Source organism: Psammomys obesus, unplaced genomic scaffold (genome assembly GCF_907164565.1).
Source record: "Psammomys obesus unplaced genomic scaffold, mPsaObe1.curated_primary_1811, whole genome shotgun sequence".
In the NCBI taxonomy this organism is placed as follows: domain Eukaryota; kingdom Metazoa; phylum Chordata; class Mammalia; order Rodentia; family Muridae; genus Psammomys; species Psammomys obesus.
Window position 1 is genome coordinate 757,381 of NW_026596117.1, and position 25,622 is coordinate 783,002.

Here is a 25,622-nt window from a genome sequence, read left to right on the forward strand (position 1 = left end):
GACTGCATAAACATGATATTTAGGGTGCTTTTTTGGAAGTGGGAAGATGAGTTTGTAAGAATGGAATCACACTGCATGGGAGTTTTTTATATTTAAAAACTTTAAAATCTGTAGCTTTTAAAACTAAAACCTCTGTTAATTGGTGAGCAGTAATATAATAGGTTAGAAGCCTAAGTTAGAAATTGTGAAAAGTTCTTGCCTTGTATGTTTAAGTCTAAATCTAATGCACTACCATAGATGACCATGATTTTAAAGTAATATATTTATAAAGCAGTTAAGACAGTTACTTTGAAGTTAGCTTAAAACACATTATACTGTAAACCAGTGGGTTTTTATACATTCTTATTTACATATATGTATCTTCTGTTTTAGTTTTAAATGTGACCTTGGTGGCAATTCAGAAAAATTGAAATTGAGTTATTTTGTTTTAAATCATAGATGTCAGCAAGATTCAGATGAGTTGTTGAAACTAACAATATCTATAAGTGAAACCTTGGAAGAGAAGGTGAATATTTAAAATTATGGTTGGCTGAGTATTAGTTTATAACATAAATGTTCTACATATTAATATTTCCGCACATTCAGATCTCCCCTATGCTACATACTGATTCTGTGGCTTTAAAGAAGCTCTTTGGTTTTGTTCTGCTTTAGTTTGTGTTTCTATAAAATTATATTAAGTCACCTCATTAAATAATTTGATATAAAGTTTAGAATAGCATGTCAATTAAGTTATTTGCTATTTTTTATATGATGTTAACATTGTTCCATGAATAAAGCTACAAATACATGCAGATTTTTAGATTGATAAATATTTTTATTTCTCTTGTGAAAATACCTAGAAACATTGCAAATTCACATAATAGATATAAAATATGATATTCGGTTTATAAGAAATTGCCTATTTTTTGAGACAGGCTCTCACTGTGTTAGCCCTCTCTGATCGAAAATTCAATATATATGTAGACCAACCCCAAATTCAGATCCACCTGTCTATTTCTTAGAGTGCTGAGATTAATGATGTGCACCACATTGTCCAACCTTAGGTGTTTTCAAAGCAGCTGTACTATTTTGCATTTTCACAAGATCTGTATTGGTTTCATTTGTACCAACCTCATGAAAACTTTGTATTTGTGTTCTCATTGTAGCCACATTATTATTTATAAATGTATTACATATATTTGATTTACATTTCACTAAAATAACAACACATTTGAGCATGTTTTTATGTGCCTGTGTGCCATTTGTACAATTCTTTGCCTTTTTTAATTATTAGGGGTTCTATAGTTAAATTTATAGTGTTTTATGTGTCTTTTTTATTTTTACTTATTGCAGTTTATTCACTTTGTATCCTGGCTGTGGCCCCCTCCATCTCTTACCATTCCCACTTCCCTCCCTCTTCCCCACCTTTTCCCCTCCTCCAATCCACTGAAAAGGGAGGTCCTCCCCTTCCCTCAGATCCTAGTCTATCAGGTCTCATCAAGAGTGGCTACATTGTCTTCCTCTGTGGCCTGGTAAGGCTGCTCTCCCCTCAGGGGGAGGTAATCAGAGAGCCATCTCATATCAGAGACAGCCCCTGCCCCACGAGTCTTTTTCAAATACATGTTTTACAGATATTCTGTCATACTTAGTTTATAATTTTATAATATAGTTTATGCCCCATTTTTTTTCTAAAATTTTTAAGAGTTTTGCAGTGCATTTTATGCATGCTAGGCAGACACCTAAGCTATATCCACAACTATGAATTTTTCTCATTCATTCATTCATTCATTCATTCATTCATTCATTCATTTTGGTGAGCCAATGAGTTTTATTGGGATTACTTACAGAAGCAGAAATGGAATAAAGAAAGCTGCATCACCAAAATCTTACAGTGTAAGTGACAGGTTACAGACCAGCAGTATGATGCACAACTTGCACCATGTCCACAGATTTGAGAGCATCTTTATAGGAAGTTCAGTTGGTCAGAGCCTCTTGCACACAGCTCAGCTGATCTCTGCCTTTGCCACAACTTGTCTGAAAGTGTCTCTCAGAAGCCCTCATGGCTTATATACCTGAGAAGTTAGGGACTTAGTGAATCTTGTCAGTTTTAGGGATTTTCCGAAGGCTTTGAATTGTTTGCTTCCTGTGCACAAGAATTTTCCCTCTAAGACAGAATGTTTTACCTCCTTTGAGAATAATATGTGTTTTGGTAAGTACCTTGGTCACAGTTCTATTACTGTAAAGAGACACCATGATCAAGGTAACTCACAAAAGAAAGCATTTAATGAGGGCTTGCTTGCAGTTTTAGAAGTTAATGTTACCATTATGGCAGGGAGTATGGCAGCATGCAGGAAGACCTGTTACTGGAGAAGTAGCTGAAAGTTGTACATCCTGATCTGCAGGTAGCAGGAAGAGAGACTAGACCTGTCATAGACTTTTGAAAACTCAAATCCTACCCCCAGTAACACAATTTCTCAAACAAGGGCACACCTAATCTACCAGGGTCCCACCTCTTAATTCTTATAATCATTTCATACAGTTCCACTCCCTGGTGACTAATCATTATATGAGCCCATGGGTGCAGTTCTTATTCAGACCACCACATTCATCTCCCTGGCACCCTCATACACTTTTAGGCATATCATAATGCAAAAATGCATTCAGCTTAACTTCAAAGTTCCCATAATCGATTACAGCCTCAGCACTGTTTAAAAGTCCAAATTTTAAAATCTCAGAGAATAATGGCAATTCTTAACCATAACCTCCTATATTTCCAACATACAATGACACAGAACATACATTACCATTCTGAAAGTGGGGAAAGGGATATAGTGGAGAAATATTGGACCAAAAAAAGAAAGGAAACCAGAAGGGCAAACTCAAAATTCTGCATCTTTATGTATGATGTCAAATGGCTTGTCAGGTCTCCAACTTTGTTAACTGCATCACACTTTTCTCCCTTGGGCTGTTTCCACATCTGTTCTGCTGCTATCCCTGACAGATAGGCAGCTCTGGGATCTCCAAAATTTTGAGGTCTCCAAACCAATCCAGGCTTTACCTTCATAGCTTCATGTAATGGCCTTTTGGGCCTCTATGGAGGGACACACCTTGACACATGCCTGTCTTCAACAGCTTTTTTTTAGTCTTAGAGGGAGATTCCATGACCCCTTTCTTGTGTTCTTGATTCTAAAGCCAGAACAAGTTCTGCCTCTTGGTGGGGCTGGAACTTGATCCCTTGTTCAATTACATTTGCATCAGCTTTCTCTTGTTTGGGGGCTTTCCTCTGTTACTCAAGCTTTTCTTTAATCTTTTTTTGAGGATGGAAGCTTATCTGGGTAGAATCTTGCTCTGAGGTCACCACTCCTGTGTAAAGGTGATTACTAGTCAATACTAGGCTCTCTTGGAAATCTCCTCCATTGGCAGCATTAATCAGAAACTCTTCTTTCCTGTTCTTTTGCATTTCAGTGTTATAGCTGTTGTAATACCCTGGGTTTCTTCCTCCCTTTCCTTTGGATATTTTGGCATTATGTCAATCTTCTTTCTATCAATCTTTCTTTCTTTCTATCTGTCAATCAATCTATCCTTTCACAGAATCAACTCAGTTTCGTTATTTGTTTTCTACTTCACTGACATCTGACCTGCATTACTTCTAGCACCACTTCATTTTCTTTAAGTTAAGTTTTTGGTTGTCTTGCTGTTTCATATTTCTTGTGTTTATACATTATATTATTTGTGCACCATTGGGACATAACATCTTTTTCTCGCTTTCTGTGATAATCTTTATGTATGATGATTTCTTGATCTTAATCCTCACTGCTCCTCAAGGAGAGTTGACTGTAATAGTGACAATAACAATTCAAGACCAAACCAGATATACAAAGTAAAAAAAAAAAAAAACTCAATTGTAAATATTAATTAAACCCCTAGTAATAGTAGACAAGTGATTTCAAGGCTAATCTGTTTTACAGAGTGAGTTCCAGGACAGCCAAGGCTACATAAAGAAACCTTGTCTCCATAAAAGGGGGAGGGAGGTATATTAAGTTGCTTTCTCTGAATTCCAGATACTCATTTTACTTTTAAGTGACAGTCCAGACTACAGTCACAGATGCAAAATTAAACTGAGACTAGTATATTAAAAAGGTGCTTAAGGGAACATACAAATTGTTTTAATCATGAGATTAAGACATTTTTATTTAGGAAGGAAATGTAGTTTGGGTTGGTTTGATTTTTAGAAGTTTAAGTTTTAAAAATATTGATACTTAGTCGTTGAAGTCACAGGTACTGTGTGAATACTGTTAGTATCACTATTGTCTGTGGTTTGTGTTTTAGCCTGAAGTGAATGCTGACATTGTGCACCTGCTCTCGTGGACTGCTCAAGGCTTTTTAACCCCCCTTGCTGCAGCAGTGGGAGGTGTTGCCAGCCAAGAAGTATTAAAAGCTGTTACAGGGAAGTTTTCCCCTTTGTGCCAATGGGTTAGTTCAGTATTTTCCTCTTTCTTTAAATTTAGTAGTCCATCCATAAAATGAATGTTATTAATTATAGCCTGCTATAAATATATTAGAAAAGAAAAGGGTAAGTAACTTAATTCTGTAATTGAAATTCAGTAACTTAATTCTTTAATTGGAACTAACAGGAACATTTATTTTGTCTATTAGGATATATCCCAGTTGTTCTCTCAGATGTTCCTACCACATAAGATAAAAATAACTTATTTTCTATGCTACAGTCTTTCTTTAGTACAATTAGCTTAGCATTTTGGGGGCTCTCGGAGCTCTTAAAATTATGCTGTAGAAATTTTGTCATCATGAATCTTCATGTTTAATTCCTGATATCGCCATAAGATGGAGAATATAGGAAAGATAAAAGTTTGAGAGCATCACAAGAATTAAAAACACTCATATTTGTTACATGAAGGAAAATAAATGACAGGAAATCTACACACATCATTCAGGTCTTTTTATTTTGAGTTGATTTTGAATATAGCATTACACCCACATAATACCATTTTTCTACTAAATTATTTTAAACACATTACAAGGTGATTGGTAGAAGTTGGCTTAGTTTCACCTATTAACATGATATGAAATATATTATGTTACAAAGGTTTAATCATTGGTTATGTCCAAATTTAAAACAAATTATTTAAATGAAAATATGAGTAAGACTGGCTTCTTTCAATTATTATTAAATTCAGCAAACTCTTTTTTTGTACTAAAAATGTTGAAACTCTTCCTGGATCTTTTCTTCAATAATTATGTATGTGGTTAAAGATGGCATAAAATATATCCAGGTGGAAAAGAAGTCCAGACTAAATATTTTCTTCTCAAGCGAATCATACTGTTTATTCAAATGTAACTAAATTGAATGGAACTCCCAAAGGTTTTCTATAGTTATGAAACAGATTTTGAAGTAAAATCCCTGAAAATTAAAAAAATAAAATAAAAACTATCCTTAGGATGGTTAACTGACATGAATAAATTACATACCTTTTAATTAGTTCTTTCAGGTTTCACAGTTTTTTAAGAATATGTATTATGAACATTATTCTAATATTTCATATTGAATTGCCATTTTTGCAATCTCTTTACACAATTCTTAAATAACTACAAGAGAAAAATTAAAATGGTTTTAGTGATTTAGGTTTTAAATGTAACCTTTTTTTATTATTATTATTATTTTATTATTTATGACAATTTATTCACTTTGTATCCCAGCTATGGTCCCCTCCCTTACCTCCTCCTAATCCTACTCTCCCTCCCACTTCTCCTTCTATGCCCCTTCCCTAGTCCACTGAGAGGAGAGGTCCTCCTCCCCTTCTATGATAGTTATGCTTTTAATCTTTTCTTTAAGTTGTTTCTTGAAGCAGCAGATACTGTCAGATCCCTAGGCAATCCTGGGCATGAAGAGTTTCTCCCAAGGTAATGCCAAAATTCTCTTAGGTTTTCTTAGTATCTCTTTAAGAAGCAGTTATTGAATAACTTTGTGTAAATGTCTTTCCACCTGACATGTTACTTCTTGACTTGTTTCTTGTCTACCTACTGTTTAAATATTACAGTGTCTCATTACACTGTATGTGTAGTGATACACAGTTTCAGATTGTTTGCATGAGATGAGTAGCATTCAAGGGTCTTAATATTAGTGGAAAAGATTGCTGTACATAATTTTTTTTAAATAAATCATTTTCCACGTGAGACCATAAATCTTTTTTCAAAATCAGTTAAAACTTTAGAGATCTCATTATTCCAGAAAAATCACATAACCCAGAGTTATGCCTTTATTTTAAATGAGGTAATAAGTCCAAATCATTCCAATAGATTTCATTAAGAACTTTTTAAAAATATTATAATCTTAGAAATCTTTTTTCTTGAATATCATAGTCGCTCATTATCTGCAGTTTAACTTTCTTAGATTTTATTATGTGTAAAAGTATCAAAATATTCAAAATGGAAAAGTACAGAAATAAACTGTTGATAAATTCAATTGAATGTAATTGGATCTAGAATGATGACATCGCTCACTGTTGTTCTTGGGATGTGAATCTTTGCCTGTTAATCCTTCAGACATCTCCATTTGTATAAGAATTTCCTGTGTTCAAAGTAAACTTTAAAGTTGTTACTTAACAGTATAATTCAGATGCAATAGAAATGATGCTGGTGGTAATAATATGTCAAGGAGAAGAGAGTAAAAAAAAACTTTTTATATGAAAAAGTGAATATTTTTAATCTAAGAATATGAAAAATAATTGTATTCTGAGGCTGTAAAAATCTGGTAGATCGAGCCAGACATGGTGTTCATGCAGGTAGTGAAGCCAGGTTGCAAAAAGAGTTCAAGACAAATCTGGCAGCATAAGGAAGACCCTGTCTCAACACAACAAAAACAACTAAGCCAAACTAACTTTAAAAATAAATTTTAAAAAAAAGTAATCTAACCATAAAATTGCAAATAACAGGAAAGAAGTTTGCTAATTTTCCTTTGTTATCTCAGCCTGCAAAAGTTATTACCACAGTGTCATAAGTTTACATATGTATATATAGGATAAAATTTAGTGTACTTAGGAATCAGTATCGAACAGAGTTTCAAGCATCCATTTCTGATCTTGTAATTAATCCCTTGAGCTATCATAATCTAAAGTCATCTTCACTTAAGTCATTTGGATATTAGTAGGGTCTTTTCTCTTTCAAAGAAGATAGCAGTTCTCATGAACTGAAGAAAAGTTTTTTTTTAAAGGTTTAATTAAAATATAATTATATCAGTTCTCCCTTCCTTGTCCTTCTTCCAACCTTTCCCATGTTCCCCAACTCCGTCTCAAAATTATGGCTTCTTTTTTATTATTTTGTTCATATATATACATAAATGGAGTCTGCTGAGTCCAGTTATCTCGGGACTGTCTGCTTTGTATTAGATAACCAATTAGGGGCTCATCTCTCAAAGCTGATTCTCTCCTTAGCAATCATTAGTCATAGTTCTTTGTTTAAGGGTATGAAGGGTTGAGGAAACTCTTGAGTATATTCTGCTTTAAAGTACAATGTTAAATTGTTATTAACAATAACAAAGTGGTTTGTTTGTTTTTTATATCTCTGTTTTCTTGGTAAATGTTTCTTCAGAGGAGATAGATATGATGCCTTACGAGCCTGCATTGGAAATACATTGTGTCAGAAGCTACACAATCTGAATATCTTCTTAGTAAGTGTGAATAAGGACAAGAATAAGTAGTATGTTTAAACTGTTGTTGAATGTCAAGTTATTTTTTTGTTTCTATTATTATTAACTTATTTATTACAATTTATTCATGTTGTATCCTGGCTGTAATCCCCTCCTTCATCTCCTCTGGGTAACACCCTACCTCCCTTTTCCCCTCATGTCCCTCCCTAGTCCACTGATAGGGGAGGTCCTCCTACCCTATTATCTAACCCTAGCCTATCAGGTCTCATCAGGACTGCCTGAATATTCTTTCTCTGTGGCCTAGTAAGGCCACCTCACCAGGGGGAGGTATCAAAGAGCAGGTAACTGAGTTTATGCCACTGACTGCCCCTGTTCCCCTTAACTAGGAACCCATATGGAGACTGAGCAGCCTATGGGCTACATCTGAGCAGGTGTCTAGGTCATCTCCATGCATGGTCCTTGGTTGATTATCAGTCTCTGCATTTTTTAAAGTCAACTTGCTCTAAATGAGTAACTGATAAATCATACAGCCTCCAGAGCTTAAAATATCTACTGTCTGACCCTTTACAGGAAAGTTAGCCAATTCAGGATCTGAAAAATTTATGTATTTCAAAATAAATCATGAATATAATTTTCAACATTAAATGATTCTCTAGAAATGCTTTTAAAATGTGGGGTTTTTTTCCTTATCACTGAATTAAGAAATGAGTAAGTGTATTCTCTTTTTTAAATGTCTTTGTATATTTCAAGAGAAATTTTTCTCAAGAGCATAAAATGTTGTTGGCCAGCCTAAAATATATTCTTTGTTTTTAGTAATCATTTTTGAAAAGTAGTATTTTAAATATTAACAGTTGCTATTGAGATTTTTGCATGTATATGGAACCTCTTACAATTAGTTTCAAATCTCTGTTTTACTGAAAATTCTTAGTAGAATTATCTTAGACATACTTCTGCCTTTTAGGTAACCTAAAAGATGTCTAAAAGTTAAGACTTTTCATATTACCTAGTTCTGGGCTTGGGTTTTATGGTTTTTGTTTTTTCTTCTTGCATTGTTTTCTATCATCTGTAAGAAATGATCTCTGTGTTCAGCTGTTGCTAGGAATCTTCATATATTTTCTGTTTAAAGAAATCATATATACTATATTTTCTTTGTTTTGTACTATTTTTCTTTAATTAAGACACTTATAAGATGTTATGAAACCTGTAAAAGTAAAATGTATCCCAAGTGAATCACAAATGGTCATCTTTTGAAAAATAGTATTTATTGTTATAGCATTTGAAGAAAATTACAATGAAATTCTTTGGTAAATGAGAAGTTGTAGTTTTATTATCTAAAATTTATTCTCTTTCTCTTCGATAGGTAGGATGTGGTGCCATAGGCTGTGAAATGTTAAAAAATTTGGCATTACTAGGTGTTGGTACAAACAGAGAGAAAGGAATGGTAAGATGTCTTTTAAGAGTTTAACATTTATATTTTACGTAGACCAGCCTGGTTTTCAGGTAGATCATTAAACCACAAATTGGAAGGTTCTAATTTACTTCTGGTCACTTTTAAGTGACAGATTCTCTGTTCCTCAGTTCTTAACTCTGTAATTCCCTAAAACTGAAACTGTCAGTCTTCTTGTAGTTACCATTATGATCAAATTGGAAAGGAACCTTTGTTATCATAGTTTTGCAAACTGAAAACCATGCTATTCTTGTTATACTATTCATTTTTAATTAAATATTATCATGAGAGATGGCATTAGAATGTTGCAGAGTACTCGTACAGTTTTATTGGTTACTTTCAAACAGTGGGAATACCACATACTTGGTGTAAAGTTAAAATTCTTCAGACTGAGTTAATTGCAGAATCATGTCATATTTAAAATGTTTTTCATTGGTGGTATTTTACCTCTTAATATAAAAACTTTCATTAGTGACTTCATATATTTGTCTTGGTAACTAACAATGACACTACATAAATAACTAAAAACTATATGATAATCCACATTTTCTCTTATTGTTTTAGTTTTAGAAGGAATTCATCATTATCATAGCTATAGGTCAGTACACATATTATCCATGGTTGGCCTTTCTATACTGTTTTCCACAAACCATAATTCTGTTGGCTTAAAAAAGTTATTTGGGTTTTTTGTTTGTTTGTTTTTTGTTTTTTGGGTTGCTTTTTTTTTTTTGTGGTGGAGGTTGTTTGTTTTTTAAATCCCTTCTTTTACTATAAGCTTGTGGGTCACTTGACTTTTCTAACTGTATGAAAAGTCACAGTGCTTTTAGTAACTAAAGTTGAGGACAAGCTATAATGAAGAAAACCTACTGACATCAAATAGCAAAATAAAGCCTGTAATGTGGGCAGGACTTTGTCATTCTGAACAGAAACTTACTGTAGCAAAACTGTGAGTGTTCATACCCAAGAAGGAAAGAAATGCCCAGGTACCTAGGATTAAGAGAGAAATGAACCTTGAGTTAAGCACCAGGTACATTTCCCCCCCTATCTTTGATGTCTAAAACTAAGTAGAAAAGGAAGTCACTCACCAGAAAATAAGAACTTTAGCCCATGTTCCATACTCATATATGTACCCAATGTTATATGGGGTAAAGTTTCAAGCAGAGATACTGTGATAGAAAGTACAGACCTATTGTGAAACCTTCAAGGTTCTTTCAGTAGGTGTAAAATTCAGTCACAAACCCAGAGCACATACATAGGCAGAACAAACATTATCCTTTGAGAAGTCACATTTTAAAAGATAGCACTCTGGGCTGGTGAGATGTTTCATGAGGTAAAGATGCTTTCAACCAAGCCTGACAACCTTATTTTAATCCCAGGGCCCCAACCAGTAGAAGGAGAGAACTGATTTCCACAATTATCCTTTGGTCTTCACACCCTGGCATATTCATGCCCATACAACATATACCTACACATACACACAGAGACGCACTTCATGTGCCTAGTACAGTTTGTGCATGTGTGCTCACACATACACAGAAAAATACATGTAATTTAAAAAAAATTAATGGCAATAGAGAAGGAACTACTTCATAGAAGAATTAACTATCACAAAGTCCCTTGTGACATACTAAAAAGGGAAATACTGCTGGTAATAGAAATATATACATATAATAGAAAAGGCTTTAAATTTAAAAACAAAGATACAGAGAAGTATCTTTAAAGGAGAAAGGGTACAGAAAGAGGTTATAGAAGAGATATCTGAGTAGCAGGCAGTGTGGGACAGTAATAGATATTTCCTTTATATTGAGAGGGGGAAATGACTGTCAACCTACATTTCCATATTCAGTTATCTTCCAAGAAGGACAGTAAAGGTATGTGACTTGTAAATGAAAGGTCTGTTACATGATGTAGGCATGCATGAAGGAGAAACCTACATACTTAGATTTAAGTAAGCAGAATTATTTAGTTTTAAAACCTTTATGTAAAAAATAAGTGATTTAAAATTGGGAAAATGGTTTTTAAAAATCTTACCAAAAGCATTCATCTAGAGCATGGAAAGTTTACATAATTAAGAATAATTTTAGAATTATTTTTCTGTATGAGCCTAGGTCCTTGTACATGCTGTTCAAATCCTTTACCACTAAGCTGTATTTCTGGGCCACCTCCCCCTTTTAGATAGTGTCTTGCTGAGTGACCTAGGCTGGCCTTAAGTTTACTTTACAGTTTAGGCAGACCTTGTAGTTAAAAATCCTTCTGTCTCAACCTCTACAGTAGCTGGGATTTCCAGAAGAGAAGCAATATGTTCCAAAATTTGGAACTACGTCAAAATATTTAACTTTGAAAGAAGCATGAAAATTTGGTCAGTTTAGTAGAAGGCAAAGTGGAAAAACACAGGGGAAACAAAAGGGCAAAACATCATTCATCCCAATGATTAATTGGGAGGTACTGTGAGCCTTTAAAAGACAGTGTCCGTTTAGCTTTGTGTTGGCCTTTTGTCACTAACACACCTGAAAAAAACACTCAAATGAAGAAAGGTGTGTTTTGGTCATGGTTTTAGAGGTTTCAGTCTACAGTCTCTTGACTTTGTCGCTGTAGGCTTTCAGTGAGGCAGACTTCATGGTGGAGCTTCTCACCTCTTAGAAGCCCAGAATCAAAAGACATAGTGAGCCTTCTTACAGACACTGTATCCAAATCTTACAGACTATTTGTAGTTGTTAAATTCATAGATACCCTCCTCTGTGAGTTCAAGGCCAGCCTGCTCTACAGAGTGAATTCCAGGACAACCACGATTACACAGAGAAACCCTATCTTGAAAAGCCAAAGAGAGATAGAGGCAGACAGACAAACAACATCCTCTCACATAAAATTCCACAAAAATGTAGGCACATATATGGGAAAAATTACTAAAAGAAAATGAATGTGTGAACAGCAGTTAGCGCCTGAAACTGGATTCTGCACTGGGCAGTACTGTGCCTTTAGCTTAGTAGCACATGTGTTTTTAGTACTGCACGTTATCTTGGCTCTGCTTGTTTCAGATTTAGAGTCTAAGCTTTCTTAGAGGTCTAAACTGAAGTATTTTAGGCCTGTAGATCAACTACCTGTGACAGCTAGTCGTCTCAGACCTGAGAGTATCCAAACAGCCACAGACAGAAAATTATTTTTAAAAGTTCTCAATTGCTTTATAGTTTATAGATTCTGCCTTAGTTGGAGCTCCTGTAAAATTGAAGCATGATAGCATTCTTCCCAAATTACTTCAGATTAAGAATATTGGACCTAGCAAGATGGCTTACCAAGTAAAGGTACTTGCCATCAAACCTGATTTCGCTTGATCCCCAGGACCAATCCATGGAAGGAGACAAAGGACTTTTGCAAAGTTGTCATCTGACTTCCATACTCAATATGTGGGCACACATATCCACACTCACATGTGCTCATCATTCCCTCACACATACAACATATCCAATAATAATTTTTAAAAAGGATATATGTCATAAATTTAGAAAAGATATAGCTCTTGTGGGTAATTAATTTTGTAGGTCTAAAAGATGATAGGGATATTTTTAGTCTTCAAATAAAGAAATTTTTTTAGAAAGTTTTGATGAGTTTAAATCATTTGTGTTGTTTGATATGCTCATGTACCAAATATTTAATTGTAATTAATAGATCTAACAATGATAGTATATTATTTGTAACTATTTGGGAATTTTTAAATGACTTTTACTAAGCAAAAATGATTTGACAGTGCTGATTCGGTCATATTGAGAAACGCAAAACACGTTGATTTGTTTTGTTCTCCTCTGATATAAGGTTACAGTTACAGATCCTGACTTGATAGAAAAATCCAACCTAAACAGACAGTTTCTGTTTCGTCCTCATCACATACAGGTTTGTCACTGCTTTCTTATCATAAATAGATAATGGTTGCTGGATAATCCTGTTTTTTGTTTATTTGTTTTTTGTTAGATTCTTAAGAAAGAAAGTGTTCTTTGGGAAGAACAAAATGAAATTTAAAAATTATCTTTCACGCACACTAAAATTGTTTTTTTGCATTGGTTTTGGATATCAGTACTTGAGTTGCAAAACATGAGTAGTACTTTTTTGTTTTGTAATCACAAAAGTATGTTTACATAAACAGATTCTCTAATTTGAGGTTTTAATAAAGCACAAACCTTAACACTATATTTTGTTTTTGTTATAAAACAGGTAAAGCTTAGTGTTTAAAATTGCTATACCACTTTTGTTTAACATCCTCTTTTAGTATAAAAGACTACTTAGTCATCTCAAAGTTCAAAATATTTAAATCAGGAAAAGAAACAGGGAATGCATGGTAGCTCACACCTTTAATCTCTGCACTCAACGGCAGAGGTAGGTGGTTCTCCTCAGTTTCAGGTAGAGCCTGGTCAAAAACAGTGAATAATAGGCTAACCTAGTTACATGGTGAAACACTGAAAAACTGAATAGAAAAGAAAGAAATGTGTTAATCAAAAACACATTCTTTTAGTTTTAATTTTTTCTTGTATTGTTAACTCATTGTCAATCTTAGGAAATGAAATTTAGACATGTTATGTACAAGAAGTGACTACAATAGGTGTCATAGTTAGTTAACCTGATATCCTCTTACATAAATGTAAAGGACATAATAACAAACTCTCTTGTGAATTAAAATGTCTTATTAAAACAATTCACTGTGTGTGTTATCTCTAGATGAAGAATTATTTGTTAATTTCCTGAGTTCTAACAGTTTCTGACTTTGTTCTCATAGTAAGAAATAAAACATGATAGCCTTATAAACTGAGAAGAAACAGAAAGACCATTAAACCAGGTCTACAGATTCAAATGTAGATTCAGAGCCAGTATTCAAAAATGGACCTTCTTAGCATCTGAAGTGATACAAGAGTCAGTGTGGCTAAACATTTAGTTTTAAAAAATTATATGTATTTTAAGACTTAAGTAGTATTTTAAAAAGTATTTTAAGATCTCTAAAGCACTTTGCCACACAATGAAAGTTGTTTAAACTATGTTATATGTAAATTATTTGAGCTAGTTTCATTACTTTGCTGTCACCTCATATATATTCCAAATAATGAGAATATTTAAATTGTCATAGTTCATCTTTTCTGTTTAACATTTATTCCTTCTGTTTTTATTTGTTACTTGTTTAGAAACCTAAAAGCTATACTGCTGCTGAAGCAACTCTGAAAATAAATCCTCAATTAAAAATAGATGCACACCTGAACAAAGTTTGTCCAGCCACTGAGAGTATATACAGTGATGAATTTTATACTAAGCAAGATATCATTATTACAGCACTAGATAATGTGGAAGCCAGGAGATATGTAGACAGGTATGTTCTTGAAATCCAAGTGCATAAAGAACTACTATTACTTTTGTTTTCACCTTCACTTTTTAAAAAATTGCCAAATTTTCTAATTATTTTTATGTCATTCTACTAGTACTACTCCAGTTCAAGCATGCTAATGATTTCCCATTATTCATAGGCAAATTCAGTATTGTTAAAACAGCCTAAATGTTTTTATGCAAGACCGCCTGTCCACTGCTGCCTCTTTAGATGTGCCCATCTTTCCTGGCTCTCCTTATTCTGACTATCTGTGTCTTCTTTAAGGTCTTCAAAGGCCTTTTTACCTTAGGTTTTTGGCCTCTGGAAGCTGTATTTCTTTTCCTTCAAAATTCTTGTCCCCAAATGTACTGCCAGTTCTTCCGTTTAAGATGTTCCCTTGTCCTCCAGTTTCATCTTGAATATCTTTTTAACACAGACATTAACTTCTGAATCTGCTTTTCTTAATACTTTTTCATTATGGCACTTTTGTTGACATGTGTTTACTTAATGTTTGTTTCTTCACTAGCTCTTTCATCCAAAGACCATTTATTTTCTACCATTATATTTTTAGTATCAGTCATCTGATTTGATTCAGTGTAACTTATGAAATCAGTCATTGAATATGACTTCAGTGTTTAGGATACTAGAGTATATATCAGAGAAGATTTGCCAGTTGAGAAGTGAGAAAGACGAATCTTGAGCAGCAGAAAGAAAAAAATTATTGTACTTATTTTTGGGTGTGTATGTGTTAGAGGGATAGAGCACAAAAAACTTTAGGTATTTGAAATGTAAAACATTACTATGATAGTATTTAGTAAATACTGCTTGGGTTTAAAGACAAATTGAGAAGATATGGTGTGGCAGAACTTACAGGCAAAAAGTAACCAAATAATAAGTAGAAGGTAAGTGAAGAAAGAATAACGCAGTTAATAATTAAGGTGCAAATAGAAATTAAGGGGGAAAAACCCTAGGACTTAGTAATAGTAATTTGGAAGAAACATAAATTACTAGGTTGAAAAACATTTTATGTTTGTGATATGGCTAGCAAGTACAACTGATAGATGGATCATGTTCTCTTTGCTATAACAGTGTATACAGAAATGATCAGTATATGGAATAGTAAATAAGCAGCAGTTAGCTGTCCTTTGTTTACTGTTATTGATAACTTTGTGTTCTTTTGTTTGTTTTACATATTTTGTTTCCAAATAGTCGTTGCTTATCAAATCTACGGCCTCTCTTAGATTCTGGAACAATGGGCACAAAAGGGCACACTGAAATTATTGTGCCTCAATTGACTGAATCTTATAATAGTCACGTAAGTCAGTATATTGAATAAATGTCTTTTTTAAATCAGTTTTTTTTCTTTATCGAGGAATCAGTAAGTTGGACTTTGCTTATTAATCTTGGTTTCAGCTCTGGCAGTCTGGTTACTATGTAGTGCACGTGTATTTTTAAATATGTCACACATGTCTTTTTAAGTGTTCAGGTGGTGGGAGCAGGGGATATAGATGTGTCAAGGCTAGAGTTCAATGTCAGTAGTCTTCTCTAAGTTTTTGAGACCGGTCTCTCACCGAACCCTGGAAGTCTAGATTTGACTTAACTCATTGGCCAGCAAGTCCTCTCACCCTGTCTCTGCCTCTCTAAGGCTAAGATCACATGTGCATACCTTTGTACCCAGCTCTTACAGAGAAGCTGGAGAACAAACTTAGATCCTTAGACTCACATAACATTATACAAACGGAGGCATTGCCCCACACCCTGAATATAATATGCAGAAACCATCATTTTTTTTTCTGGGATAGTCTTCTTTACTATTTCTCAGAACTTTTAAGTAAGAACAGTTATGAACTTTTTTTTATTAAAAATGGAACTGTACCAGAGACTTGGAGTCATGTCCTTTTCTGATCTTTTGGTTTTACTCTGTTAGATATTAGCTGACATGTAAAAAATGAAGAATACAAATATAATAATTATGTGCTCATTTCTAATGTTTATCCTCATTAAAAATGTATGCCCTTAGCATACATTATTAGAAATATTTGTGAAACCTGGTTGTAAAAGTACCTTTTATTCACCAGATATAATTGTCATCTCTGAGGCTTACTACCACCATCTGCTAACCTAGGCCTAGTCCTAGAAGCTTCTAGCCTCTGTACAATCTAATCTAGGCTTAGAATACTGCTGGATAAGCTCACCCTTTCTAGCTCTTTCTGAACCCTGGCTGGCTGGTTCAATCAGCTGTTTAGGCTCAAACTCCTTTGCAAGCTGACTGATTCAAATTGGCTTCCCTCAGCTTCTATCTGATTTGCTATGCTTGGCCTCAAACTAACTCTAGCAATCTGTTCTAATCTGCTGCCTCCTCATTCTCCGGCTCATTCACCTGTGTCTAGCTTCTCACTCTTCACCCTGTCTCAGTAAAACCCTCCTGGTAAAACTTTCTCTTCTTCCCTCCATCTTCCTCCCACCCCATTTTCCCGCTGCTCTCTTAAGTTGCCTCTCTTTCCTGTCTGTTCTCGTGAGAGTTGGGCATATACAATTCTTTAAAATCTTTTTATTTGTTATTTTGTCTTCCTCTCAATTAGAAATGAGTGCTTCCTTCTACAAACTAACCTTACCTTCATTGTTAGGGATTAAAGGTGTATTCTAAGGGCAAGTCTATATTCTAGCTAGAGTAGCCATGTTACTGGATTAAAATCCCTCTACACTTAGTAAAAATGTAAACCTGGTAATTTACCCAGGAACTACTTGAAAAAAAAAAAAAAAATTAGATTCTTCAGTGATGGAACCAAGCTGTATGTGTATATATATTTTAGGTAGATAGTAAAATGTAACATTTGACCCCATTAGTGATTTTTATAATATTGATAAAGTTGAAACTGGGTCTAGGAAATAATTGTAGGCTCTATAATTTAAGAATGAACAATTCAAGTAAAATAATTTAAGGCATATGATTTTTATAAGTATTGGTGTCCCTCAACTTAAAGGCTATGTTTGGATTAATAAATTTTTTTAATTCTTAGGGTTTGCTATTTTCTGATTTTCTTTCATGAAATACACCGATACATGTAATACAATATAATAATTGTAATATAATATAAACTAGTGTTTAATTATAGTATTAAATATATGAAAGTTGCTATAGAAAGATTTTCACAGTAGAGAATTCTCTTATTCTACTACAATTGTTAAACATCCTCCTTTTTTATTTTAAACTCTTGTAAAGCAGATTTAATATTTTTATAGGGTCTTTCTTTAAATTATAAAAATTTAGCAGTAGCTCATAAACCAAATTAAAATAGAGATCTCTTTCAGTAAAAAGGCATAAATTGAGTCATTTTTGACTGTTCAGTCAAAATTAGACTAATCCTTTTAGTCTTTTACAGTCTAGGTTGTAAACACTCTCTAATAGACAAGGAGATCTCCAATTGTGCGTGCTTCCTCTAGTAAGACAACCTAATCATTCTTCATATATTTAATCTATAATTTCTCTGAGTCCTATTCCCAAATGTTTTTCTTCATATAGAGACTTGGGGTATACTGAGAACATATTTAGTAAGGATTCTTGAATCACTTTTCAAAGTTGGAAGTATTATGAAATTTTACACTTCACCTGAATTTTTCTAGAAAAAAAATTAATAATGTATGGTGGCCTGCCATTAGGATTTTTTTCTGCCACACGACACTAGTACCTGCTGATAAATAAAGATGGATGGGTTGGTTTGTCATATGACTTTTAACAGGTTAGATGTACAAGGAATTAAGTTTTGTTTTTTATTACATAAGATGACAGATATAAAAATGAATGATAGGCTTTATTTTTAGACTAGTCAGACTGAAAATTTAGTCAGATATTTGGTTTTACTTTTTATTTTTCAATAGCGGGACCCCCCAGAAGAGGAAATACCATTTTGCACTCTAAAGTCCTTTCCAGCAGCTATCGAACATACTATCCAGTGGGCAAGAGACAAGGTAAAAGTTCCTTCTAATGAATTTGTCTTCTCTTAATTAGAAAAGCAGTATTATAACTTCTAAACATACTTGTACCTTTTTTTTCTCTTGACAGTTTGAAAGTTCCTTCTCTCACAAGCCTTCATTGTTTAACAAATTTTGGCAAGCCCATCCTTCTGCCGAAGATGTCTTACAGGTAAAAAGAATGCTTTTTACTGCAGACCGGATACTTTATGTCAGTATGAGCTTAATTTCCACTTAAAAATAAAAACCTTCTTCAAGAAATAGGAGTGTTTAATAACTTGATCACAGTGAAATGTTAAACTGGGATTCCTGGAGTGAGGTAACAGAGAAGTTGTTTTTTAATTTTGTTGTTGTTGTTGTTGTTGTTTTTAAGCTTAATTGAACTATATGTAAGTCACTGGCCTTTTGAGGTCCTCCCCTAGCAGTGGACTGGAAAAGGGGTATGGGAGGCGATGAGGGAGGGAAGGAGAGCAGGATTGGGAGGGGACGAGGATGGGGGCTGCAGCTGGGATAAAAGTGAATAAATTGTAATCAATTTTTAAAAATATATTATAAAAAATAAATAAAATTTTAAAGAGTCTTTGTGGCTGAACCAAATGAGGGTATAATAATAGTGAGAAAAGAGAAACAGATAATCAAAAGTTTTAGTAAACTCTTTAGGGAAAAAGTGAAAAGTCAGTACAAGTGAAAATAGTCATGGCTGGACAGTAGCCTTATTGCTTTCATAAGGTGAACTTCAAAATACTGCCTTTTGCTTAGTCATACACAACTAGAGAGGTAAAATGTTTTTACTTTTATTCCTTTAACTCAATAGACAAAGGTCCTCTTTGATACTTAGTATCTTACTAAACATAGGAAAACATGAAGATATGTTTTGAATTAAGAAACTTAAAAACTAAATTTTTATTTACTATCCCTTTCTATTCCCTTCATAATTAAAAAAGAAAAAAAGAATGAGAGAAAAGGGCTTGACACCCTCCTCCCCCACCAAAAAAAAAAGACTGAAAATACTAAGCCTGTGCATTAATCTTCTGTATTGTTTGGCTTGTAGTTGAAGGTTTTTTCCATTTTATTCTAGAAGATACAAAATGGACAGAGTCTAGAAGGCTGTTTTCAAGTTATTAAGCTACTTAGCAGAAGACCTAGAAATTGGTTCCAGTGTATAGAATTAGCAAGACTAAAGTTTGAAAAATATTTCAACCATAAGGTAAGTGTATATTCTGAAACATTAAGTGAAGGTTTGTTCTTGACTCATTTATTTATTACTAATATCCCTGACTTAAAATGTCTGTTCTAGCCAGGAATAGTCATGCACGCCTGTAATCCCAGTACTCAAGGAGGCAGAGGCAGGTGGATCTCTGTGAGTTCAAGGCCAGCCTGGTCTACAAAAGTCCAGGACAGCCAAGGCTACACAGAGAAACCCTGTCTCAAAAGAAAAAAATAAAACAAAAAGCAAGTAAAACAAGAAAACCCTATAAATAAACAAAATGTCTGTTCTTTTCTTTCACCAAGCCTTTCAGAAATAGTTAACTGGGAGTAAAGGCTAGGAATTTGGCCACTCTCTCTTTAAATGTTATTACTTAAAACACTTAGCCTCCACTTATTGGCTTGATTTGTCAGCTATGCATTGAACTGACCCTAAGTGTAAAGTTGGGTTTTGGATAGCTTTTTTCTCTAGGTAAGAAGGAATGCATTGATTTTGTAGTCTAAAGAAGTTTGTTTAGAATAGAAACAAGAAACTGATAATTCAGGTGGAAATTTTGTTCAAATTTTGCCATTTCCAGCAGTAACTCATAAATACATTTTATGTGTTTTCATCACCTGAAAAGCTAAAGTAAGACATACAGAATACAGTGTAGTATTAGGTATCAAATAAGCTAATCCATATAATTAATTAGGATAGGCCAAGGCATCTAGTCATACTGGTCACATGCCTAACAGACTATATCTTCTAATTTTTAATCTCTCCCTTAGTTTAGAGTAAAAGGGCCAAGAAAAAAATGCTCTGCCCCTAACTTGACCTTGAGGCCAGGGCCAAGAAAAAGAATCCTACCAATCCCTGATTTTCGCCCGAGATCAAACCACTCTAGAAAGCCCTCGCTCCTCCAAGAAATTCTTATAAAACCAGCCTTCTGCTCAGTTCCTTGCTGCTTTTTATCCAGTTTACACTTAGGTCCTTACCTTATAAGGTTATTCTATTTACAAAAAAAAATCTTTGGGGCTATACTAGTTTTTCCACTTCTTCTATGATCTACTTTTTTTTTTTTTCATAGCATCTATTTTTTTTTAATTTACTTTGTATCTCCCTCCCTTGTCCCCTCCCAATCCTATCCTCTCTCTCACATCTCCCATGTCCCTCCTCAAGTCCACTGATAGGGGAGGTCATCCTCCCATTCCCTCTGACCCTAGCCTAGCAGATCTCATCAGGACTGGCTGCACTGTTTTCCTCTGTGGCCTGGTAAGGCTGCTCCCCATTTCAGGGGAAGGTGATCAAAGAGCAGGCCACTGAGTTCATGTCAGAGACAGCCCTGTTCCCATTACAGGAACCCACTTAGAGACTGAGCTGCCATGGGCTACATCTGTGCAGAGGTTGTAGGTTATCTCCATGCATGGTCCTTGGTTGGAGTATCAGTCTCAGAAAAGACCCCTGTGCCCATAGTTGTTTCTGTTATTCTTCTTGTGGAACTCCTGTCCTCTCTAGCTCTTTATATCTCCCCCTTCTTTCATAAGATTCCCTGCACTCTACCCAAAATTTGGGCATCTGCTTTTGATACCCTGCTGGGTAGAGTCTTTCAGAGGCCATATGTGTTAGGGCTCTGTCTTGTTCCTTGTTTTCTTCCTCTTCCAATGTCCATCCCATTTGCCTTTCTGAATGGGAGTAATCATCTTACCCAGGGTCCTCCTTGCTTAGCTTCTGTAAGTGTACAGATTTTAGTAGGTTTATCCTATGTTATATGGTTAATATCCACATATAAGCGAGTATATACCATGTGTGTCTTTCTGTTTCTGGTATACCTCACTCAGGATGATCTTTTCTAGTTCCCACCATTTGCCTGCAAATTTCATGACTTCCTTGTTTTTAATTGCTGAGTAATATTCCGTTGTGTAAATGTACCACAATTTCTGTATCTATTCCTCAGTTGAGGGACATCTGGGTGTTTCCAGATTTTTAGAGAAATGTTCTAAGCTTACTTCTCAAGAAATAGGACATCATTCCTTAATATCCCACCTGTTTCTAGCATAATTATCAGTGTGTTACAGCTCTCAGGGAAAAGTGTCCTGACAGTCTGGAGACAAGAAATATCAGAAAGTCACACCATACAACAACCTCACACAAGAGATTTATTAGAAAAGACACAAGGGGGGTGGCTGCCTTGGCTCAGGAGAGAAACAGCAAAGAACTGAGCAAGAGGCAGGCTTTACCTGTATTGCAGGGTGTGAGGGTGGGGAAGTGTTGCTTTTTAGAGTGGCCTGGGATTCAAGGGCTTTTTGGGTTTTTTTTTTTTTTTCTGCTCGGCAGGGCCCTAACCTCTCCAGCCTCAAGGGGCTTAGAATCAGTGACCTCTTTATTTCTCATAACTCTCTTTAGTTTCTTCTAAGATCTCTCTTATGGTTGTGTTTTTGTTTATGTTGGGTTTTATTTTTATTGTTTTTAGTTATTTGTTTTAGAGGGGTGGGAGTGTTCATACCAAAGTGCTCATGTGGAGGTCAAAAGAAAAATAACAGTCATTTCTTTCCTCCATGTGGGTATTAGGGATCAGACTCAGGTTATCATGTTTGGCAATAAGCAGCTTTATGTGCTGAGCCCCAGTGCTATTTTGATTGATTCTTTTATTATAGAAAAAAAATGAACCTGGAAATATATGAAAATAGTATAATGTCCAAAGTAATCATGTTTTTACCTTTCACATCAATTTAAACATTATCAGTTTACAGATCTGTTTCATATTCTCACCCTCTTCCGAGCACATCTTTTGTATTTGGTTTTATATTTGTTGTAAGGATTAGCTGTTAGACAAAATCAAAATGATGTGTAAAATATTTTGTAAGAGAGAAGTAAAGTAAGTATAAAAAGGCTATAATTGTTTGGGCAGGACAGTAGAAAACATAAACTGATTCATGCATGACTACAAGACCTCACAGTGTATATTTTGACTTTGTTTTGTTTGATTTATGAAGCCTGAGCAAATATGAACAAAGCTTTTTTTTTTTTTTTTTTAATTTCAGGGTTTTTTTTCTTCAGATAACAAATAGGGATTTTTTTTTCCCCTTCTTTTAGGCTCTTCAACTTCTTCACTGTTTTCCTCTTGACACACGATTAAAAGATGGCAGTAAGTATAACTATTGAGAACAAATCACAGTGTAACATACTGTATATGACCTGTATTCATTGAAGATAATATTTTATCTTTTTACTAGGTTTGTTTTGGCAGTCACCAAAAAGGCCACCTTCTCCAATAAAATTTGATTTAAATGAACCTTTGTAAGTATATGTGTATATTTTAACTGTAAATTTCTTAGCTATACACTGAAGAGTCTTCAATGTTAAATGATTTATCTCTTAATCCAAAAGTTAACGAGTCATTGTAGTCAGCAAAGCTAACAACATCCTTCCTACACAAATGTGTGTCCATTTATTTATATGGTAAATATAAAGTTTGTAGTAACTGCTCCATTAAAAGCAATGTGACCTACTTTTTGCTCATATGAAAATAAAAAGATTAATCTTCTCACACTAAATAAATAAAGCTAAGATGCCTTACATATGTGAAAATAGAGTTAATATGGCCTTCATAAATTAATCAAATAAGGTTTTAGTTTGTCTCTGTGTGAATGCCTGGATATGTGCATTTGTTTTTAGATTGCAGTTAGTGTGTCCTCGTCAAACGCTCAGCTTACCCTTAGTCTTCCTTTCTACAGATAGCACTTTGCTTCATTTTCCCAGGTCTTCATATCTCAACATACCTAATCCTAAATTGCCTTTCCAATATGGCATACCTTTTTTTTTTTAAGTAAATTTGTTTCAAACCTAATGCATACTCATTCATACCTGATGCATATTTTCTAATGAATTAAAATAACTTTTTCCCGCATATTCTAATAGTTCTACCTTTTGTACTCACTTTTTTTGTCACAGCAGTCCTACTGACTACTTAAAAATAGTGACTGATTTTTTGGTGGGGGGAGTCTTGTTTTTTCGAGAAGGTTTCTCTGTGTAGCCTTGGCTGTCCTGGACTCCCTTTGTAGACCAGGCGGGCCTCAAACTCAAAGAGATCCATTTTCTTTTATGTTTTAGTCTAGGCAAGAATTTCATTGTCTTAATTTTTAAGGGGGTAAAAATCAAGTATCCAAGAAAAATTATGTAAGTGTAATTCTTGTGTTAATAGAAAGACTATATTTCCTACTGACTTAAATATCTTCTTTAAAATTGCCATTCAAACTGCTTTATTTTTATTTTCATTTTAAAAGGCACCTCAGTTTTCTTCAGAGTGCTGCAAAACTATATGCTACAATATATTGCATTCCATTTTCAGAAAAGGTAAGATACTCTCCAGAATATAGCAAGTGATTCAAAACCCAACTTGAATTAGTTGGTGGCATCAGAATTTGTCTTTGAGATTATAAGAATCATTCTTCTCTTTTTTTCACTTGTTTGAGACATGAGCTCAGAGCTGAGGCTAGTCCAAAATTTACTTGTAGCTGGAACTTGTCTTGAGCTCCTTAAATGCTCAGATTAAAGGCATGTGCCTTCATGCCCAGCTAGAATAATTCTTTGAGATTCAAAAAGAAAAATGTTTTATTTTGTTATGTTATATGTTATTATCCATTCTAACTTGCAGAAGCTGTGTACTCATGGCAGTCACCAAACCTGGATCTGTATTTAGCGTGGATAAGCCTGTTGCAGATTAATCTTTCTTGGAAATAAAATCATATAAAAGTCTAGGAAAAGCTAATAGTATTCAGTCTTCTGTTAACTAACCTCAAAAGCAGTATGTCTCGGTTTTTCATGGGTGCTTCCAAGTGGTAAATGTGGATATAGGTTCATCTAGTTCAACTTGAACTTGTTCAAGTTGTTTCTTGCTTCTCGATGGATAAATATGATTGATTTATTGAGCATAACATTATTCAGAAAAGGTAAAGCTTTAACACTGAGGAAAAGGGAAAAAAATGCTCTTTTTTAAAATTTGCAAAAAGAACCAAGATTTAAAGTTTGTTAACTAATAAGTACACTTTCACTGCAAGCCTCCTTCCTCCAGTAGCCTTTATGGCTGATAATTTTGGACAAAATGGAGATTAATTTTTCAAATGTATATAAATAATGCTGGAGATGTGTTGTTTAATTAAATCGCTAAATAGTTGGTTTGATAAAAGGACCTTTTTTTAAATAGAGTTTTTAACCTCAGAGATTCGGAGTTCAAAGAAATTTGTTGATAAAATTAGCTTCTCTCTGCCTGGAGAGATGACTCAGAGGTTACGAGCATGGGCTCTTCTGAGATCAATTCCCAGCAACAACATGGTGGCTTTACAACCATCTATGAGATCTGGTGCCCTCTTTTGACATGCAGGCAGAACACTGTCTACAGAAATGTTTAAATAAATATCTTTAAAAAAGTAATAATAACTTCTCTCATAAAATAGGACTTATCAGTGGATACCCTCATGGATATTCTTTCAGAAGTTAAAATTGAGGAATTCAAGCCTTCCAACAAGGTAAGATAGAAGTCCATTTACTTAACTAGTGTTGTTTATAATAAATCACACTCTCAGCCTGAAGAATCCCAGAATGAACACCTAAAGCCTGCTCTAGCTGGCCTACCACTTGGGCTAGTGCTGAAGGCCAAAAGCAGCTTCCAGCCTTCATCAGAGGAGTCTGAATACTGTGAGAGCAGGAACAGCTGTTACTTCAAGAAAACAGGTAGGTGACAGGGGCTTTAGTGATGAGGTAACTAATAAGACAGATGGGACAGAACTGGATTCTTCGCATACATTGCGATAGTCCTGGCAGAATTTCTCAGGATTTGAAATTGAAAGGATCTGGGGGAAAGACTGCTAGTTTCTTCAGTGAAATCAGTAAGTTAACAGTTCAGGATGAAGCTAGGAAAATGAAAAGAACATACAGTAATTGAGAGCAGAGTAGAAAAGTCAATTGAATGGTGTAAACAGCACTGAGGATGCATATAACGCTAGTGTGTGTGATGTATTCTACTGTAGCTTGCCATAAC

General features: G+C 34.4%; 1 protein-coding gene across 2 annotated transcripts in view; it reads left to right on the plus strand.

The window, feature by feature from the left end:
• Positions 1-25,622, plus strand: part of Uba6 (ubiquitin like modifier activating enzyme 6) — a 79,450-nt gene that overhangs the window by 36,846 nt on the left and 16,982 nt on the right. For both annotated transcript variants that reach the window (XM_055629274.1, XM_055629275.1), the window contains exons 13-27: positions 439-505; positions 4,309-4,452; positions 5,831-5,898; positions 7,585-7,663; positions 9,003-9,083; positions 12,897-12,974; positions 14,252-14,433; positions 15,637-15,742; positions 18,307-18,396; positions 18,491-18,571; positions 19,478-19,606; positions 22,679-22,730; positions 22,819-22,882; positions 23,869-23,938; positions 25,039-25,110. In XM_055629274.1, the coding sequence (XP_055485249.1) occupies positions 439-505; positions 4,309-4,452; positions 5,831-5,898; positions 7,585-7,663; positions 9,003-9,083; positions 12,897-12,974; positions 14,252-14,433; positions 15,637-15,742; positions 18,307-18,396; positions 18,491-18,571; positions 19,478-19,606; positions 22,679-22,730; positions 22,819-22,882; positions 23,869-23,938; positions 25,039-25,110 (1,363 nt within the window). The remainder of the gene's footprint in view (positions 1-438; positions 506-4,308; positions 4,453-5,830; positions 5,899-7,584; positions 7,664-9,002; positions 9,084-12,896; positions 12,975-14,251; positions 14,434-15,636; positions 15,743-18,306; positions 18,397-18,490; positions 18,572-19,477; positions 19,607-22,678; positions 22,731-22,818; positions 22,883-23,868; positions 23,939-25,038; positions 25,111-25,622) is intronic.